The sequence below is a fragment of the Phyllobates terribilis genome, unplaced genomic scaffold, assembly GCF_046119375.1.
Source record: "Phyllobates terribilis strain yellow unplaced genomic scaffold, ASM4611937v1 Scaffold_1__5_contigs__length_1240528914, whole genome shotgun sequence".
Taxonomy (NCBI): domain Eukaryota; kingdom Metazoa; phylum Chordata; class Amphibia; order Anura; family Dendrobatidae; genus Phyllobates; species Phyllobates terribilis.
The window spans coordinates 1,223,466,288-1,223,481,354 of record NW_027362761.1 but is presented as its reverse complement, the minus strand read 5'-3'; the positions used below and the strand labels follow the sequence as shown (position 1 = coordinate 1,223,481,354).

Here is a 15,067-nt window from a genome sequence, read left to right as displayed (position 1 = left end):
ATTTAAGGGCAGAGATTACAGAGAAAAAGGCCAAGAGACATGGAGTGCTAGAAGGTTGCAGTGAGTGCGGCCTGCGATCCTCAGGTATGGCTGAACTCTGTGAACTGGAAAAATAAAGCTGCACTAGTCAACTGGATGACGAGCTCAAATATATCACTTGTGCAAGTCAATGGACAAAGGATATATGGTGCCCCCCACTCCAGGATGGGTTGGAGAAGCTTCTCCAAATGGCTACGAGATTTTTATTATCAATATTTCCCAGATTATATAGCAAGAGAAGACTTCTTGTTACTATACTACTTGGTCCAGTGCAGAATAATCATCGTATTTCAAAAATTTACTATTGGAAGCTGTGTCATAGGTGCAGGAAGATTCCATGACAAAGGCCTCCCTTGACAAACATTATCTACAATGGAGTAGTGTAGTAGTTGTGGCCTTCAATTCAAGTTTTCAGAGGGCCATCAGTGGGTCATCAACAGTCAGTGTAAACTTCTCTTAAATATGTATCCCCTATCTCAGTCACAATGTGGCACAACCTGTGACAAGGGACTCCAATGAAAAATAATAGTTTGATAGGACCACTGTACATTCCAGATTTGTCCACTGTAAAAATTAGCCCTATGGGCTGAGTCATGGTTGACTCACTATTTTGGCTTTGACAGCCAGCTTGGCTTGTGCCATCAACATCTGAAAATCTGTCAACAAATCCCAAAATGCCAAAAAAGCCTGTTGGTAAGGGAGGTGGACCTGGTATTGTCAGTGGTGTTCAAGAAGGCACTCAGTCTGTGTGAGGTCAGAAGAAGCTTGATGTTCCACTATGTTCCTGGAACAATTTCCAGGTCTGGAACGTAAACGTGTGTGGAAGTCAGAAGAGCGAGAGCAGATTCTGCCTTGGATAGCAGACAAGGCCTCGACGCATTTGCCAAGCATCAACAAATCTTCCACCACCACAGAGTCTGCTGTCGATACACAGAAGGCTAGCCCATCCAATCCTGAAGTTGTTTCTCCTTCCTCCAGCCATTATCAGTCACAGGAGACATATGAACCCAAGCTTGACCACTCCGAGGATCTGTTTGGTAGGTATCCTTTGTTGGCTCTGGCCTATCACCGTGCAGCATTGACGAGGGACAAGAGGAGGTGGTGTGCGTTGATGCTCAAGTATTTGAGGACCTACGGCTAGAAGAGAAACGTCATTTACTTTCTCCAAAGTTGGAGGCTGTTGATCATAAGACACAGTTGCCATCAGGTCAGCCTACAATGTCAACTGGGAAGAAGGATGAGATGGAAGACGAGGTGGTCGATGATGAGTCCACTGATCTGACCTGGACCATTGGCATGCATAGCCATGACAGCAACACAGAGAAAGATGGATATGTAGCACCAACACAGGCAGGAGGAGAGCATTGACAGCCAGCCTCTTGGCCAGGACAGGGAAGTCTTAGCTCTTGACAATGTGGCACACATAGATGAAGTTATGTTTCATTGCCTTTCCCATGACCCTTGCTTTGTATGTATATTGGGCAACAGTAATTACTGGTTGGTAACACTTCTAGACCCATGCTATTAGGAGAACTTTCTATGTCTCCTTCCTGTGTTGTAGAGGTCTAATAAAATGGTGCAGTACCAGTTTGGCCTTGTTGAGGAATTATTTAAATAATTCCCATCTAAAAACACTCTAGGCAGAGGTCACAGTTCGTTGGACAACCCAGGAGTAAAGGAGAGGGAGGCATACATACAATGAAGCAGAGGCAAACTGTCAAAGGTGTGAGACAGTTTTCTCAGACCCTCCAAGAACGGTGGGGCATGGGGTACTCTGATAAGGAGGAATAATTTTGAAAGATTCTGAAGGAGTACCTTGTCGACTGTACCAATATCCTCTATGATTCCTTTGTGCCTTAAAACTATTGGGTATCCAAGCTGGACACGTGGCATGAGCTGGCTCTCTATGCCTTGGAGGTGCTGTGCTGCCCTGCTGCTAGCGTTTTGTCAGAGCTGGTTTTTAGTGCCACCGTGGGTATTATAACTGATAGGCGCATCCAACTGTCAACTGACAATGCTGACAGGCTGACTCTTATAAAAATGAACAAAGGCTGGATTGGGCCAGATTTCTCAACACCATGATGATAGCAGCGGAACATAAAGGCAAATCCAATGGTTATCTTTGGGTTGTCTATTCCCATGCACCCCTTCACACCCAGACATGGGTATACGCTTCCTGATTTTGTCTATTTAGTCTTGTCCTTCTCCTTCTTCTCCTCATCCTCCACCACCATATCACCAGGGTGACTATGATGAAAGACCCACATAATTTTTTTTCAGGAAGTTTATGATGCCCGCGGAAATTTTTTAGAGGCCTACATCTAACATTCTTTATGTTTTACAGTATGTTCATGTATACCCCCAGAGGTAAATGGTTTTTAGCCAATTCACTTAGTGCATGGGCATTACAATTATTGGAGATCCGTTCCTTATCAATCGAACAATTTTTTTATAAGAGGACCTCTTCTACGTCTCTTCAAAGGGGTATAGGAGTGCATCAAAATTTTTGGCGGCCCTTGTAGTCACTGCATGGGCATTACCACTGTAGGAAACCCACTCCTTATCAATGGGAACAATTTTTTTTAAAGAGGCCCGCCTATACGTCTTTTCAATGGGATATTGGAGAGCATCCAAATTTTTTCAGCCCTTGCAATCACTACATGGGCAATACCACTATAAGAGACCCACTCCTTAATAATAAGAAGAATTTTTTTAATGAGGCCTTCCTCTACGTCTGTTCGAAGGGGTATTGGAGTAAATTTTGATAGCACTTGCAATTACTGCATATGCAATAACAGTATAGGAGAACCACTCCTTTATAATGGGAACAACAAAGCATAGCTGGCTGATGGCCCTCTAACAATAGTGAGGAATGACTGATGACTCTCTAACAATAGTAATGGCCGCCTGATGGCTTTAAAAAAATAGGCATTGTGACTTTCACTATCTCTCCTTCATCAATGAAGCAAGATATGTTTGACTAGATGGTGGCCCGATTCTAATGCATCGGGTATTTTAGCATATGTCTCGCGACCCTCCTTTATAATGCCCCATGCAGGAAGTCACATCCCCCCATATAATACCCCATGCAGGAAGTCACATCCCCCGTATATAATGCCCCATGCAGGATGTCACCTCTCCCCCATATAATGCCCCATGTAGGATGTCACCTCTCCCCCATATAATGCCCCATGCACGATGTGACCTCTCCCCCCATATAATGTCCCATGAAGGATGTCACCTCTCCCCCATATAATACCCCATGCAGGATGTGACCTCTCCCCCCATATAATGCCCCATGTAGGATGTCACCTCTCCCCCATATAATGCCCCATGCAGGATGTGACCTCTCCCCCCATATAATGCCCCATTCAGGATGTCACCTCTCCCCCATATAATGCCCCATGCAGGATGTCACCTCTCCCCCATATAATGCCCCATGCAGGATGTGACCTTTCCCCCCATATAATGTCCCATGCAGAATGTGACCTCTCCCCCATATAATGCCCCATGCAGGATGTGACCTCTCCCCCCATATAATGCCCCATGCAGGATGTGACCTCTCCCCCCATATAATGCCCCATGTAGGATGTCACCTCTCCCCATATAATGCCCCATGCAGGATGTCACATCCCCCCCATATAATACCCCATGCAGGAAGTCACATACCCCGTATATAATGCCCCATGCAGGATGTCACCTCTCCCCCATATAATGCCCCATGTAGGATGTCACCTCTCCCCCATATAATGCCCCATGCAGGATGTGACCTCTCCCCCCATATAATACCCAATGCAGGATGTGACATCCCCCCCATATAATACCCCATGCAGTAAGTCACATCCCCCATACATAATGCCCCATGCAGGATGTGACCTCTCCCCCCATATAATGCCCCATGTAGGATGTCACCTCTCCCCCATGTAATGCTCCATGCAGGATGTGACCTCTCACCCCATATAATGCCCCATGCAGGATGTCACATATCCCCCATATAATGCCCCATGCAGGATGTGACCTCTCCCCCTTATAATGCCCCATACAGGATGTGACCTCTTCACCCATATAATGCCCCATGTAGAATGTCACCTCTCCCCATATAATGCCGCATGCAGGATGTCACCTCTCCCCCATATAATGCCCCATGTAGGATGTCACCTCTCCCCATATAATGCCCCATGCAGGATGTGACCTCTCCCCCCATATAATGCCCCATGCAGGATGTCACCTATCCCCCATATAATGCCTCATGCAGGATGTGACCTCTCTCCCCATGTAATGCCCCATGCAGGATGTCACCTATCGCCCATATAATGCCCCATGCAGGATGTGACCTCTCCCCGCATATAATGCCCCATGCAGGATGTGACCTCTCCCCCCATATAATGCCCCATGCAGGATGTGACCTCTCCCCCCATATAATGCCCCATGAAGGATGTCACCTCTCCCCATATAATGCCCCATGCAGGATGTCACCTCTCCCCCATATAATGCCCCATGTAGGATGTCACCTCTCCCCCATATAATGCCCCATGTAGGATGTCACCTCTCCCCATATAATGCCCCATGCAGGATGTCACCTCTCCCCCATATAATGCCTCATGCAGGATGTGACCTCTCCCCCATATAATGCCCCATGTAGGATGTCACCTCTCCCCATATAATGCCCCATGTAGGATGTCACCTCTCCCCATATAATGCCCCATGTAGGATGTCACCTCTCCCCCCCATATAATGCCCCATGCAGGATGTCACCTCTTCCCCCCATATAATGCCCCATGCAGGAAGTCATATCACCTGTATATCCATCCCCCTATAGTGCCCCATGCAGGTCCCCTATGGCCCCATCCAAAAAAAAAATCCAATACTCACCTCTCTTCTCAGCTGCTTCTCTGGACTCCAGTGTAGCCGGCATGTTGACGCTGTGCGCTGTGACCGGTCAGGAGAGAGCGCGGTGTAAAGACGTCACCGCGCCCTCTGACCTGAGACGTCACAGAGCTGCAGCGGGGGCACGGGGAGGGGTAAGTATGACGTTGGTGCCGGGGTCCTGATCGAGCGTGGGGAGGGACGGGAGGAGAGGGGAGGGATGGGAGGAGAAGAGAGGCTAGGGGAGAGGAGGGGAGGGGTAAGTATGACGCCGCGTGCCGGGGTCCTGATGGAGTGGGGGGAGGGATGGGAGGAGAGGGGAGGAGAGAGGAGAGGAGAGGAGGGGAGGGGAGTCACACTTGTCCTCGGGAGATTAGCGGCCATAGCCGCTGATCTCCCGACGATAGCCGCATGTAGGTCAGCGGCGCCTGCGGTCGGGGGACTTATGCTGCGAGTAGCCGGCTGCATCTCCCGGCTGCATCGTCGCTGACCTCCGTGCCGCACATGAGCCGCTAACGGCCGCCATGTTTTTCAGAAATGCCGCATCGCTGATTGGCCACGGCCGGACCAATCAGCGACCCGGGATTTCCAGGACAGACAGACAGACAGAAAGACAGACAGACAGATGGGATAAGACAATTATATAGTAGATGATGTCTCAAATACCACATGGTCAGATAAGGTAGTAAAATGTTAAAATTACATTTACCGGTGAATGCATTTTTCTCCTTTGAGAGCAATGTGAAAGTGCAAATACGCATCAAAAATGATACATGTAAACATAGCCCAAGGTGGGGAGGAGCATTTTTGTTTTTGGTTATTTATTTTGCCTTATATACAAGTCATTACCCTGGAAAGGATGTTCCTTAACATATTTCCCAGGAAAATCCATTTTGTTTCGTTTTGTATGTTTTTTTTGTGAGTCCGTAAAAGTGGCGTAATACCTCTGACAACATCGTTCCCAGCAGTGACCTGGAAGTCAGAGATGCTTCCAGGGGTCTTCTCCATGCTGTTCCCATATCATTTCAGCACTGTTCCCATCAGTTTGGCAATTTTTAGGCCAAACCGATGGGAGCCACCGGAAAAATGCTCGAGTTTCCCATTGACTTACATTGGGCTTGTTGCTCGGGTCGAGCACCCGAGCATTACGATTTGCTCAACCCAAGCAACGAGCTCCTGAGCATTTTAGTGCTCGCTCAACACTAGTTATTGTATGTAACTTACAGTTATGTTTGTGAAGACCTGCAAATGCCTGGACTACCACTCTGATGACGCCATTTCACCTTGGCTTCTTCAGAAAGGGGGCATAACCTTATGGTGCTGTGTTCTTCATAAGTGAAAAATAGAGAAAAAAAAAACTGCTCACCCTCCGTGAAGTCAATGGATTCAGGAGCATGAAGTCAGCGCTCTGCCGGCGCTTGGCAATGTAGATTGAAAGATCAAGATGACTTAGCTCACTGGAAATCAACGTATAATATCCAAAAAAAAATGTATTTCTTACTTGGATAAAACATAGTGGAAATCACCATCCATACAAAAGCAGAGGGGGTACAGGGGCTACAGTATTTGCTGTTAAATTACCAGACGCGTTTTGAACATGATCTTCTTAAACTTGGTATGCATGTCTTCGTTCTTCATAAGCACCTTGTTTTTGTTGGTGATTGGGACAGGTCTCTGGGTATACAGGTGGGTGGGTGCATGTAGCATTTGCTGTATCTCCATTGAGTAAATGGGACTTCCTGTTCACTGCGGGGGAACGCACAAGTGGAACGCATGTCGTTTGTATTGTTCATGACAGAAGTACGGAAGATTGGCGAAACGTGCATGCGTATCCCCTGAACTGCGATATCATTCCGGGATCTCACATAGCGGTGACGGAGTACAAAAGGGACGCGATGTTTTTTAATGGATTCGGAACATACCTCTCAGAAATCTGACTAGTCATTAGCGAAGTGCAAAAGGGGCTTGGCATGTGGTGTAATCGAAACATAGGAGTAAAAGAATGTGAAGGGAATGTGATGTATGAGCGGAATATTATTAAGGTTATTAGGGCATGAGAATATAGACAGAGGGATGTAAGAAGCGGATAAAGGAATAGGTGTTTATAGTGAAATATGAATGTGAAAGATGTAAGCTGTCTATAATATACCTTGTAATATTAATACCTTGTAATGTCTTCACATCCTGTTCCGTCCAGATGTGTCTAGATCCCAGAATTCCAAACGGCGGAAGTTTGCCGACCGCCATATTGGGACACCCAAGTGATGAGTGTCTCAATATGGAAACCGCTGGTGCTACCAGCCTCTTGCGCAGTACCACCAGCGGAACACCGTCGCATCACACACACACACTGTATACACCGTACGCACCACACACACACTGTATACGCCGTACGCACCACACACACACTGTATACGCCGTACGCACCACACATACACTATATACACTGTATGCACCACAAACACACACAAACACTCACACAAACACACACTGTATACGCCGTACGCACCACACACACACACACACACACTGTATACGCCGTACGCACCACGAACACACACACTGTATACGCCGTACGCACCACACACACACTGTATACGCCGTACGCACCACGAACACACACACTGTATACGCCGTACGCACCACGAACACACACACTGTATACGCCGTACGCACCACACATACACTATATACACTGTACGCACCACACACACAAACACTCACACAAACACACACTGTATACACAGTCCGCACCACAGACACACACACTGTATACACCGTAAGCACCACACACACTGTATACACAGTACGCACCACAGACACACACACTGTATACACCGTAAGCACCACACACACTGTATACACAGTACGCACCACAGACACACACACTGTATATGCCGTACACACCACACACCGTATACGCTGTACACACACACACACTGTATACGCATTACGCACCAAACACATACACTGTATATGCTGTACGCACCACCACACACACACTGTATACGTCGTATGCAACACACGCACACACGCTGTATACTCCGTACGCACCACACACACTGTATACGCCATACGCACCACACACACAAACTGTATACACTGTATGCACCACACACACATACTGTATACACCGTACACACCACACACACTGTATACGCTGTACATACACACTCACAATGTATACGCCATACGTACCGCACACACACACTCTATACGCACCACCACACACACATGCGCTGTATGCGCGGTACGCACCACACACACATTGGATACGCGGTACGCACCACACACAGACACACTGTATATGCCGCATTCACCACACACACATTGGATACGCCGTACGCACGACACACACACTGTATATGCTGCATGCACGACACATACACTGTATGCGCCGTACACACACAACACACACACACACTCTGTATACACCGTACGCAGCCTCTTGCGTGGTGCCACCAGCAGAACACTATTATGAACACGCCATAAACGCTGCCGCCGGGATCAGCTGAATGATTCACTGACTGCTGCCATCTTTGTATAGGAGGAGCTATCAGCCTGCACAAAGATGGCGGCGGACTGATTTACTGCGTGGGTAGACAGCTCAAATGAGAGAACACACGAAGGAAGAAGACAGCACAGGGGTGGAGAGAGAGCAGACAAGGGGGAGATCACATGGGGTACACAGGTCAAAGAAGAGATCACATGAGAGGAGAAGACAGCAGATGGGGGAGAGAGAAAGCGCACAGAGGGGAGAAAGACAGAGCACAGGGGGGAGACAGCTCAAACGGGACAGCACATGAGGGGAGAACACAGCATAGGAAGGAGAGAGACAGCAGACAAGGGGGATAGCACATGGGGTAGACAGATCAAGAAGAGAGCACGGACGGGAGAAGTCAGCACATGGCGGAAAGAGAGAGTGGATAGGAGGGTGAGCACATGGGGGGAGAGATTCTAAATGCTGCAAAGCCTGCCCCATAGTGACATTACCGCCCTCCCAATGCGATTGCATCGGACCTCCATCTAGTGAATAATAATAATAAGTGTATTATGTTGATATATGAGTGTGAAAGATATGAATGAATAAAATGTGTTTAAAGTGTATTGTCGTAGATCGCTCACTCAGCTGCACATCGAGGTAGACACAGGTACGCCGTCTCTTTAAATCTTTGGTTGGTTTATTATAATGTGGCATAAACCAACCTTTAGTCCGTAAAAATAAACTCAGCCTGCTGGGCAAAACAGGAAAAACAAAGAAAAATGGTAACACAAAGAACACAGTCCTTATAGTAGCAGAGATTCGCCTGCTGAAAGTTCAGCAACTTCACATGGTTTAGGAACAAACACAATCTCCCTTCTCCAGACCTTGACCTCTGAATGCCTCAGAAAACTGAAAACAGCAGAACTGTCTTTCTGCTGTGTCTAACACAATGTCCTCCCTCTGTCTAAAATGGAATCTGTCAAAAACGGAATTACTCGTATTTCCTCCCTCCACTAACCTACCTGTGCCCGATATTGCCATCTCAGTTTGTGGCTCAACCATTACTCGCAAGCAACAAGCCCGCTCTCTTGGGGTCATTTTTGATTCAGATCTTTCCTTCACTCCTCACATCAAATCACTCGCTCGTTCATGTCAACTACACCTCAAAAACATCTCAAGAATCAGGAGTTTTCTCACCTTTGACTTAACAAAATCTCTTACTGTAGCTCTCTCGTCTGGACTACTGTAACTCTCTACTTATCGGTCTCCCTCTTACTAAACTCTCCCCTCTCCAATCCATCCTTAACGCAGCAGCAAGGATCATATTCCTCGCCAACCGCTACACCGATGCCTCTTTCCTGTGGCAGTCATTACATCTGCTCCCTTGTCTCAGTCTACCACCCTACACGTGCCCTCTGTTCTGCCAATGACTTAAAACTAAAATCCTCCATAATCCGAACTTCCCACTCCCATCTCCAAGATTTCTCGCGTGCTGCGCCAATTCTTTGGAATGCACTACCCAGGACAGTTAGATTAATTCCCAATACCCACAGTTTCAAGCGGACCCTAAAAACCCATTTCTTTAGACTGGCATATCGCCTCCACACATTATCTGGTCACCCCAGTTGCCAGTCCCAGTTTTCCCCCATATTATAATCTTTTTCAATTTCAGGTTCACACCAACCATGCACTTAATAGCCACGGTCAGGACTGTGCACATACTGACTGGCGACCAGTCCATGTATTATTTTTTACCTTATTCAGTATATCAAGGCTGCATTATACAATATATGTACATTCTACCTTTTGTGCCTCCCCCATTTCCTCAAAGACTGTAAGCTTGCGAACAGGGCCCTCACTACTTTCGATATGTTATATGCTTATTCTGTATTGTCTGTATAAGTAACCCCTAAAATTTTTAAAGTGCTGTGGAATTTGTGGGCACTATAAAAATAAAAATTATTATTATTAAAACATATAACTCTGCCCTTCACCTCTGCAAACAAACCGACTTTAACAACCTCATCATCTCACTTTTCAATAATCCTTAACGCCTCTTTAACACATTTCACTCTCTCTCCTTAATGAAACAGCACAGGCCCCGACCACTGACCTCAGCGCTGACGATCTGGCCAATTATTTCAAAGAAAAAATTGACCATATCCGACAGGTAATTTTCTCCCAATCCCCAAATGTTATGCATGCTCTCCCCCCACATTGTGTCTTGCTCACTTTCTGACTTCGAACCAGTCACGGAAGATGAAGTGATCAGGCTCCTTGCATCTTCTCGCCCTACCACCTGCACCAGTGACCCTATTCCCTCACATCTCCTTCAGTCCCTTTTTTCAGATGTCACCACTCACTTAACTGAAATATTCAACCTCTCCCTCTCATCTAGTATCTTTCCCTCTTCTTTTAACACGCAAGCATAAATCCATTACTTAAAAAAACATCCCTTGACCAGAACTGCACGGCCAACTACAGACCTGTTTCCAATCTTCCCTTTATCTCTAAATTCCTGGAATGCCTGGTCCATTCCCATCTAATCCGCTAACTCTCATACAACTCTCTTCTTGACCCTTTACAATCTGGTTTCGGTCTTTACATTCTACTGAAATTGCCTTCACTAAAGTCTCTAATGATCTACTAACAGCTAAATCTAATGATCAGTACTCCCTGCTGATCTTTCTGCAGCATTCGACACTGTGGATCACCAGCTCCTCCTCACTATGCTCTGTAATATTGGCCTCAAGGACACTGTTCTCTCCTGGTTCTCCTCCTCTCTGACCGCTCCTTCTCTGTGTCTTTTGCCAGCCTCTCCTCCTCTCTCCTTCTCCTCATTGTCAGGGTTCCTCAAGGATCAGTCCAAGGCCCCCCTCTTTTCTCCTTATACACCACTCCTATTGGACAAACTTTCATCAGATTCAGTTTTCAGTACCATCTCTATGCTGATGACACCCAATTATACACCTCTGCTCCGGACATCATCCCTGCATTATTACAAAAGACCAGTGATTGTCTTTCTGCTGTGTCTAACATTATGTCCTCCTTCTATCTAAATCAGAATCTGTCAAAAACGGAACTATTTCCTCCCTCAATAACCTACCTGTGCCCGATATTGCCATTTCCATTTGTGGCTCAACTATTTCTCCCCAGCAAAACAAGCCCGCTGTCTTGGGGTCATTTTTGATTCAGATCTTTCTTTCACTCATAACATCAAATCACTCGCTCGTTTATGTCATCTAGACCTCAAAACCATCTCAAGAATCTGGACTTTTCTCACCTTTGACTCAGCAAAAATTCTTACTGTAGCTCTTATTCATTCTCGTCTGGACTACTGCAACTCTCTACTTATCGGTCTCCCTCTTACTAAACTCTCCCCTCCCCAATCCATCCTTAACTCAGCAGCCAGGATCATATTCCTCGCCAACCGCTACACCGATGCCTCTTCCCTCTGCCAGTCATTGCATTGGTTGCCCATCCAATATAGAGTTCAATTTAAACTTATCACGCTTACCCACAAAGCGCTCCATGCTTCAGTACCACCATACATCTCCTCCCTTGTCTCAGTCTACCACCATCCACGTGCCCTCCATTCTGCTAATGACTTAAAACTAAAATCCTCCATAATCCGAACTTCCCGCTCCCATTTCCAAGATTTCTTGCATGCCGCACCAATTCTTTGGAATGCACTACCCAGGACAGTTCGATTAATTCCCAATACCCACAGATTCAAGCGGACCCTAAAAACCCATTTCTTTAGTCTGGCCACTTCAGGATAGGCTTTTAACTTAATGAAGTGGAAAGGATATCCATGAAACGCGTTGTATTTTAAGCCATTAATAAGAGATGTAACCTTATTCATTGGTATCATCATCTGTACACGGAGGAGCGTGGACTGTACTCACACCATCGTATCTTATACTATTAGCATTTGCTTCATAGTGCATGTTTGCCTTGTATTCCTATGCTTTAATTCATAATATATTGCTGCCTGACCTTGGACCTTGTTCTGACCATCCATTTTCCAAGCCTCTTTGCTCTGATCTGCTATTTTTCTGATATTCTGACCTTGGACTGTAATCTGACTATGCCTTTGTCTTTCCCTTTTAGTTTATGTTGTGCTCTCTTGTATCTGACCGTTTGACTCTATAATGTTATTTTGCAATGTCTGATATTATTTGTACTTTTACCACTGAATTGTAAAGGGCTGCTCAACATGTTGGTGCTAGTGATGATCGAGTATGTTCTATTAACTCTTTCAGCGTGCACGCTCGGGTGCTCGCCGAGTATTTTGGCGTGCTCGGCTGCTCATTCATTGACGCTGCGCCGGCAAGTGTCACGGCTGTTAGACATATGTGACACATGCAGAGATAGCCTGGTGAACATTTTGTTTGTTTCAATCACTTTCACTTTTACATTCTGGTTGAATAAAGAGCAAATATTGATATATTTCCATATGTAAGAAATAACTTTACTTGGGAAATATTTACTTCTTCTAGTGATTACACAGAACATTGAATGATGTGTGTAGAAGTGTGCACTGTGCTTTACTAACATTACTCATTTACCACTCATATTCCACACAATATTAGAATATAATTATTCAATAAAATTACACTTGTACTAAAATAAATGCAGAGAATGTCCAGTACCTGAGGGAATCCATATAACCCAAGGATTTGTGCTGCTGGAATAGTGGAAGATGTGTACTGATCTCCAATGATACCAACCAGCTGACCATGACCCATAGAAGAGTAATTAGGTATTATCCTACCCGGGCCAGACACAAAATGTAAAACATGTCGCACTGCCAGCCGTCCATCTAAGCACGAGTCATAAAAATGATATCCAAGTGTAATATTTGGTAAAATGTCAGGATTCTTGTTGATATTTTCAATGACAAATAGAAAAATCATATAAGAGGATATTCTATGGAAATCACTCCTATAAAAAGATAAATTATTATTATTCTATACTATTATAGCACCATTTATTCCATGGCGCTTTACAATGATCTTTAACAAAACGTGATGGCGACTGGTACAGGAGGAGCGAGGACCCTGCCCACGAGGGCTCATAGTCTACAAGGGATGGGTAAGGATACAGTAGGTGAGGGTAGAGCTGGTCGTGCAGCGGTATGGTGGAGCAAGGGCTGCTGTCGGTTTTAGGCTTGTCGGAAGAGGTGAGTCTTCAGGTTCATTTTGAAGGTTTCCATGGTAGGAGAGAGTCTGATATGTTGGGGTAGAGAGTTCCAGAGTAAGGGAGACACACGGGAGAAATCTTGTATGCGATTGTAGGAAGAGGAGATAAGAGGGGAGTGGAGCAGGAGATCTTGTGAGGATCGGAGGTTGCGTGCAGGTATGTACCAGGAGACTACGTCACAGATATAAGGAAGAGACAGGTTGTGGATGGCTTTGTATGCCATGGTTAGGGTTTTGAACTGGAGTCTCTGGGGAATGGGGAGCCAGTGAAGGGATTGACAGAGAGGAGAGGCCATGTAATACCGTGGGGACAGGTGGATTAGTCGGTCTGAAGAGCTTAGGATAGATTGGAGGGGTGCGAGAGTGTAAGAGGAGAGGCCCCAGAGCAGGAGGTTGCAGCAGTCAAGGCGGGAGATGATGAGGGCGTGCACTATTGTTTTTGCACATTCGTGGTTGAGGAATGTGCAGATCCGGGAGATATTTTTGAGTTGGAGTTGACAGGAAGTGGAAAGGCCTTGGATATGTGGTTTGAAGGAGAGATCAGAGTCCAGGTGTACACCAAGGCAGCGGGATTGTGGGACTGGGTAGAGTGAACAGCCTTTGACGTTGATAGATAGGTCAGATGGGGGGGATAAATGAGATGGTGAAAAGATGATGAATTCTGATTTATCCATATTAAATTTGAAGAATCTAGCAGAGAAGAACGATGAAATAGCAGACAGACATTGTGGGATTTTGGTTAGTAGAGAGTAGATATCAGGTCCAGAGAAGTAGATCTGTGTCATCAGCATAGAGGTGATACTGAAAGCTGTCAGACTCTATAAGCTGTCCCAGTCCAAAGGTGTAGATGGAGAAGAGCAGGGGTCGTAGAACTGAACTTTGGGGGACACCAACTGATATGGGGAGAGATGAGGAGGTGGTATTTGAGTGTCTAAATGTCCTGTCTGTTAGGTATGAAGAGATCCAAAATAGGGCCAAGTCTGTGATGCCAAGAGATGAGAGAGTCTGTAGTAAGAGGGAATTGTCCACTGTGTTGAAGGCAGATGACAGGTCAAGGAGGAGGATGACAGAGTAGTGTAACTTGGATTTGGCGGTTAGTAAGTCATTGGCGACTCTAGCCAGGGCAGTTTCAGTAGAATGGTGCGGTCAGAAGCCAGATTGGAGGCAGTCAAAGAGAGTTCTAGTAGTTTTGAAGGCATAAAGGAGGAGTGATATGGGGTTGACAGACAGACAAGCTATATTTATATATATATATACTGGATGGTGGCCCGATTCTAACGCATCGGGTTTTCTAGAATATGTATGTAGTTTATTCATGAAGATTTAAGAATAATGCAATGAATACACAGGATTTTCCGGGTAAAATATATACATTATTATTAAATTTTATTGCTCATAGAACTTAATACAATTAAACGAAATTATTAAACAGATCATCAAAATATATAAACCATTATATGAATATCTAACTGTT

At 45.7% G+C, this 15,067-nt stretch overlaps 1 protein-coding gene across 1 annotated transcript in view; it reads right to left on the bottom strand.

Annotated features, from left to right (window-relative positions):
• The window catches only part of LOC141231836 (vomeronasal type-2 receptor 26-like), a 229,324-nt gene that overhangs the window by 140,230 nt on the left and 74,027 nt on the right, over window positions 1-15,067 (bottom strand). Inside the window, exon 2 of the mRNA XM_073667758.1 lies at window positions 13,045-13,336. Coding sequence (XP_073523859.1) covers window positions 13,045-13,336 — 292 coding nt within the window. The remainder of the gene's footprint in view (window positions 1-13,044; window positions 13,337-15,067) is intronic.